The sequence below is a fragment of the Solanum tuberosum genome, unplaced genomic scaffold (genome assembly GCF_000226075.1).
Source record: "Solanum tuberosum cultivar DM 1-3 516 R44 unplaced genomic scaffold, SolTub_3.0 scf00271, whole genome shotgun sequence".
In the NCBI taxonomy this organism is placed as follows: Eukaryota; Viridiplantae; Streptophyta; class Magnoliopsida; order Solanales; family Solanaceae; genus Solanum; species Solanum tuberosum.
The window spans coordinates 312,199-318,775 of NW_006239192.1; the positions used below are offsets into that span (position 1 = coordinate 312,199).

Below are 6,577 nucleotides of genomic sequence, written 5' to 3' on the forward strand. Positions count from 1 at the left end.
CCCCCCCCCTCTTATATATCATGGTATTGGTATCTCTAGGATCTTGGTGGAGACTTTTTGTTGTTCCTACTTTTGGCAGCCAGCCCTACACTTGTATACCTGGCTAATTTTTTCTTGTTTTTATAATTTTTTTGTTTCTTTCTGGTGAATGTCTTGGAAGTACTCTTTCTCTTTCTAATAATTATACTGGTAACACTATGCCTTTCTGGGCGAACCATTTGGTGGTAGCGTTTGTCTTTTTGATACTGCACTCAAGTTAGTTCACTACTTTCTGTTTGAGGGTGTGTGTAAAGTCGAGAGAAGTATAAAAGGAATCATTATAAATATTGTTCAGAAGCTTAATGATTATGTCACAATACATTTAGATACCCAAGAACTAGAAAACTTTTTCCTTATTTCATGTAGCTCAAAACTCCTGTGGTGAAGACATTTTTGACAAGGAACTTCTGTGGTGTAGAGCATTGCATAGATCTTTGCTGGATGTTGTACTCATTTGGGGATTTCAATGAGTTTTCTAGTTTAGCTATTTCAATTTTTAGTATGGGGGTGGTACAATGGTACCTCCACTATGAACTCTTCAACTTTGGAAATATTCTTGGACAGTATCAGTTTGAGGACTAAAGAGTGATCACTACAATTATTGCCATCAAAATCCTTGGAACAGAACACCACTTTAGATGTAGAAATTGAACTACTTTATGAATGACCAAGACAACTTTTTTTTCATTATATTTGCTTTAAACTCGCATATTTCCTAGCATCCAATTAGATGTGAAGTAATCTGAGCGAAGATCTTCACTGTGCAATTAAAAGAGTTGCAAGATTATGTTAATGGATTCACCTCTTCAAAAAAAATTTAAAATATTATACAGACACAAATCTCCTCAATACTAACTCCCGCATCACAAAATTTACTTCAATTAATCAATCATGAAGAAAGAGGAAACAATTAGTATAAAATGAGAATGAGCATATACCTGTACCATCACATCTTAGTTTTTCACAAGCAGAACAACCTTCCACAACTGCATCTACTGCAGAAAAACCACCGTCAACGGCGTTCCAGGCAGCTCTAACAGCTTCCAAAAAAGGCCAAGTGCTTACAACTACTGGATATAGCAAGGAAGCCCTAACTTCATTCACCAGTGCCTATTCTCATACAGTAATAAATTTATAAATCAGACGAAATTGCTTGGAAGCAATGTTTTGATAATAATTGTATTGATGAATTTTGGTTATACCTTGGAGAAGATGAGTACTGTGAAGAGGAAGAGATGCTTCTTCATGCTCAATGTTCAATTAGCTTTTTTTTTTCACTCTGCAATTCTTTAGCCCCAAAAAAAATTCATAATGTTTAACTATACATTTTTATTTTTCCGTGTACTCCCGTCGAAAGAGCAATAAGATTTATATTTGATTTCATTTTCACTGAAACAAATAATTGCCTTTTTCCATACTGACATTGCTTTTCTACTAGATTTTTATTTTTTTTTAGTATTCTAAGGGGTCGTTTGGTTTGAAAATGAGTTATGATGGGGATAAAATTATGTTGGGATAAGTTATGTTGGGATTAGTTATGATGGGATAAGTTGTGTTGGGATTATTTTTTATTGAGTGTTTGGTTTGTTGTATTCAAAATAATAAATTTTAAGAACAATTTATTTGTTTACAAAAATGCCCTTCATTAATGTAAAAAAGTGATATAACAAAAAGGGTTGAAAGAGACATTTTTGTCATTTACCTATTTTATCCCGGGATAAGTTATCCCGGGATTACTATACCACCCCAAGAGAGGGATAACTTATCCCGGTATTAATTATTAATCCCGGGATAAGTTATCCCGAACTTGCCAACCAAACAACAAAATATTCGGTACTATAATTTAATCCCGGGACTATTTGGTATTATCCTTCACACCAAACGACCCCTAAGCATTTGGCCGTGCGATATCACATTATGCTGATTCCATCTCATGTGAAATAGAATTTTATATTCCTTAAAAATTATGATTTGGGAATTTCATATTCTCATATTCTAATTTGAGATTTTTTAAATACAAAAACTAATCTACAAGTTTATATTTTGTTAAAACAACCCTATATTTATATCCATATAACCATTTATGTCATATATAAATAAAATTTATAATCACGTCATTACTTTTTAAAATTTATTTTTCTCACCAACATAAAAGTTATTATTACTTTTAATTTGGTGAATATAAATGATAAAGTAGAAATTGATTTGGTGAATATAAATAAGAACGGAGGGAGTGATACTTTTTTGGCTTTTCATAATAAAAAAAATTCTCTTTCGGCTACATATGCAAATATTTAAAGCAATTTAATATGAAAAAGGACAAAATTGGTGATGTATCACTACTTCCAATATGTTAGATTTTTAGTACGAAATTAATGCACTGAAAATGTGTAATTGCACACAAGTGAAACAAGGCATAAACCATTATAATATTGACACACAAGTGAAAATTGTCATAGCTTGTATAGTGTTACATAATTATTTGCGAGAATACCAATTGAGTGATGAAATATTTATGGTCTATGAGCATGAAATTATAGTTGTTAATGATATTGACCAACAAATGGCTCAAAGTAATAATGTTGGTTCGTCTTCTCGGTCATATGATCAAGAAATGCAAGTTCCACGTGAGGAGATTGTCTGTATTATGTGAGGGGATTATATTAAAGACTAGTGTACTACAATTTATGTTCAATTTTTTTTTATTGAATTAAAGTTAGAGAAAACAATTACTTAAGTGGAGAACAAATAGCTTTGTAATAATTTATTATGCGATTTATTTGGTAAGATTGAATAAATAATTGGGGCTATTTTAATAGTTTTACAATTTATGAGATTCTTATGTTTATAAGAAAATATACAACACAAAAATTCTATAACGCATGTCCAAACAAAACTTTAACTTCATCTCATAATTTTATATTATGATATCATATCATGATTCCATATCATGATTTCATACCGCATGGTCAAACGGGCCCTAAATTTCTAGGAATATATGTGAGACTTTTATAATGATTAGCTAAGAAAAAATAAAGTTTAAAGCCATGATTATGAAAGTGAAAGATGCAACTGTTCAATTAGCCATTGTCCTATGCAAGGATACTTATAAGTATGAGGATATGACTCTAAATAAGAAAATTATGATACGGAGCTTGAGTCATAATTTGCTCTTCTTCGTATACTTGATTTTGACGTGGTTTACTTGGTCAAAAATCAATTAAAAACAATTTTTCTATCTTTACAAGGTAAAAACAAGGTTGTGTAGACATCACCCTCATCAAAATCCACTCGTGAAATTATATTGTATACTTTATTATTGTTGTATATTCCAAATACTAGTGGAATTTCTAGATCCATGTATTGTATAGCTGATTTCCTTTCAACAAGACTTCTTTCGTTTCTATTTTTGTATTCTTCATTATATGAAACTCAATTAAAATTCCACCAAGTATGCAACCTCGAAGATGAACACCAAGTATGCACATAAGCTCTTTTATGCTTTATATACCTTCAATAGCATCCAAACAATCACCCCATAACAAAAAAACTGAGCTATAAACACAAGTTCTGAACCTATGCATGCCTATCCCAATCAAAAATTTACATAGCCACGGTTACAAACTCCTAAATGTTATGAGAAAATCAAGTATGATGGTAAAGAGTTCCAAACTTTTTTCTGATGTTCACCATGGATAAAGACATTCTATCTGTGCAATATATCCAATCTGAGAGTCTGATTCAATACTATCGCCAAACAGTCTCATTTGCATCGGTAAATATGGCATTATGATGTTCGATTAAGCATTGAATGGCATCAATAGCACCCAAGTCGATTGGCTGTCCATCATCCAAGGGGATGGGAGAAGATGCATCAGCATTTTCATCTTCATCTGGATGCAAAAACAATCACAGGTGAAAAATGGAGCAAGTTTTTTAGCAGTTGTTATAAGTTGCAAATAACAATCTCAAAATGCAATGATTTTACTCCAAGTAACTAATGTAAATAGAACATACTCCCAGATATTACCATCGAAAGAGAAATATGTCTCAATAAACATAACTAACTCAACCTGTTACTAGTTCTGGCTTAATTTTTTTTGCAGAAAATCAAGGAATTCAAAGCAATTCTTTACCTACTCCTAGTTTACATTAACAAATGTAAGAAGTGGAAACCTCCACTAGCACAAAATCTCCATCCAAAAGAGAAATGAGAAGGAACATAAAACAACATGTTCTACCCTGGGTGTCTTCAGAAAACACAAATCTTTTGGAAATAGCCGTTCAACGGGCTACACATACTCCAATAGAGAATGTACACTAAAAATTAAGGTCTCAGTTGCAGTAGTAGAAATATTTCATTGAAATGCAAAACAAGCTAAAATAGCAGTTATAGCACACAACTTAAGTTAATCTTTGCATAACTTCTTTCTACAATTCATTCTAGCCGAACAATATATTATGTTTCTGATACACATCTAATAATACAGATACACGTTTCAATATTAACTTCCGTACTTTCTCAAAATTTTCTTACATTTATCTTTTTTTTCAAAATTTTGAGTCAATATATAGCCTATTTGAAGTCTTTACGTACTTGTATCATATCTACCTACTTATATAACTCATCATTACTAGTATGAGAGAAGATCTTTCTCCCATCACCAGCAATCTCCAGGTGTGGGCCTGCAGTTCCACTTTTGAACTTCACACATGGTACTTTAATATGTCAACTGGTTTCTTACCAAATAAAACAGGGTCACTAGTCACAATACATTGTTTTAAACTTTCTAAGTCTGTCTATAACAGAAGAAAGAGATTCGACGTGCTAATGCTCAAAATTTATTTGGATACTGAGGTATCCATTCACCCCTCATTTAATATGATTTGTGTTAAAAATTATAAAGATGAATGAAATATTACACTACCCACTAGAAAACAGAAAGGAATAAACAAAAACACAGACCTTCAAGCATCTCCCATGCACTAGAGTTAGAGTTGGAGTCTATATGTTTCTTAGAAGAAGATTTTGCTGAATGGTTCCAGAACTGGTCATACTGGTGTGGACTCTGTCCTCTTTGCCAAATAAGGATTGGAGCCATTTCCGTTGCAAGAGTTCTAGCATCCATCTGCCAGGAAGAAAGTGTGAGAAGCATATAAACCGCAGTGAAGAAAAGAATTTGCACATTTGTACAAGATAAAGGCTCACAAGGAGCAAGATTTTTGGATCTCAATCATCTGGTGATAAGGAAAAAAAGAACTCGCATTTTTTTATTGATGAAGATTTATTCGTAACAAGTTTGTTAGATCTCAATCAAGTGGGCAAAAAGAAATAAAACAAAATTCAGAATATGCAAAGGCTTATCATAGAAACTAGGCACCTCAATTAGCGAGTTCAAAACCCAAGTGTTAAAAATTGTATCATGTTTTACAATTCCCCACCCCACAATTTCTTCATCTTAGAAGGAGGCGAAGTTTCTATGAACATCAACTCCAAAAACCAAGAGGATGACAAGTACACTAAGACAATTTCAAATCCAAAGATCTGCACATATCCAGATCGACACAGAGAGAGAGGTGGGTGCTAATTTTGTTCACTCAGAAAGGGAATAAGCTTGCCTTGTTAACCAGAGATTTCTGGCTTACACGGAGTAGCAGCGCAGTGATCAATTCCAGTGTCATGTAGTTGACAGTTGGAATCTTCTTTAAGGTATTCTTCATTGCGTGTATGCTTGAACGAGCACCTCTTATTTCATTATAAAGCTCGAAGGTTGTCAATGGCTCAGGTAGACTTGCAAGGTAGCACTTCATCAGAGCTGCAATATCTACCGGATTTACCCCCTCAGGTATTGGTGCATTTTGATCTACAACACAAATGAGCAAACTAAAGAGTAAATAGATTGATCCCTTGACAAATAAAATATGTTTGAGATTAGAAACTGAATACCTTGATTGTAGTAAGAAACCAATTGATGTATGACCTTTTTATCCCCTTCAGCCTTGAATAGCTCAGGTGAATTCAGCCCTAGACCAAAAGTAGGCTCCCATAACATCATTTAGATGTGTCTGAGAAAATTTACATAACAGTAATGACTAATGACAGTTTGCTGTATGTATTGGTACATCTCTCACCTGATAAGACAAGATAATCTGCACATTTCACCATGATAAAAGGAACGGATCTAGTTGATTGCTGCCTCTGCACAAGGATATCGATGGGGACTCCAAACACTGGATAAACCAAGATATGTCACTATAGCCAGAAAAAAATGTCTCCTGAGAGATTTGTGGAAGCAAATAATCATATGGCTCATTCCATATTCATAACTGTTGAACTGATTTCTACAACTCATGGACATGGAAGAAGTGTGACAAAGTATAACAGACATCTGCTATTACACCGTCCTTTATTCTTAAATGAACTAAAAAAGAATCCAGTAAAAGAGTGGCAAGGACAAATTAAGCAGAAGAAGTTTCGGAGTTGTTGGATACCAACAAAAGCCATCCCATTCCCCCCCCCCTCCCCCACCCCACCCCA

At 33.5% G+C, this 6,577-nt stretch overlaps 2 protein-coding genes across 3 annotated transcripts in view; both read right to left on the bottom strand.

Moving 5' to 3' along the window:
* The window catches only part of LOC102588616 (probable isoaspartyl peptidase/L-asparaginase 3), a 7,656-nt gene extending 6,283 nt beyond the window's left edge, over nucleotides 1–1,373 (bottom strand). Inside the window, exons 1-2 of one of the 2 annotated variants that reach the window (XM_006358168.2) lie at nucleotides 1,242–1,373; nucleotides 978–1,149 (exon numbers count right to left, since the gene is read on the bottom strand). In XM_006358168.2, coding sequence (XP_006358230.1) covers nucleotides 978–1,149; nucleotides 1,242–1,286 — 217 coding nt within the window. In that variant the 5' untranslated portion in view covers nucleotides 1,287–1,373. Of the gene's footprint in view, nucleotides 1–977; nucleotides 1,150–1,241 lie in introns of those variants that run through there. The other variant, XM_006358169.2, reaches the window with a different exon arrangement.
* A 2,147-nt stretch (nucleotides 1,374–3,520) lies between these two features.
* LOC102589151 (uncharacterized Rho GTPase-activating protein At5g61530) overlaps nucleotides 3,521–6,577 on the bottom strand; it is a 6,577-nt gene continuing 3,520 nt past the window's right edge. Inside the window, exons 6-10 of the mRNA XM_006358170.2 lie at nucleotides 6,172–6,270; nucleotides 5,987–6,064; nucleotides 5,659–5,903; nucleotides 5,006–5,168; nucleotides 3,521–3,932 (exon numbers count right to left, since the gene is read on the bottom strand). Coding sequence (XP_006358232.1) covers nucleotides 3,787–3,932; nucleotides 5,006–5,168; nucleotides 5,659–5,903; nucleotides 5,987–6,064; nucleotides 6,172–6,270 — 731 coding nt within the window. The 3' untranslated portion in view covers nucleotides 3,521–3,786. The remainder of the gene's footprint in view (nucleotides 3,933–5,005; nucleotides 5,169–5,658; nucleotides 5,904–5,986; nucleotides 6,065–6,171; nucleotides 6,271–6,577) is intronic.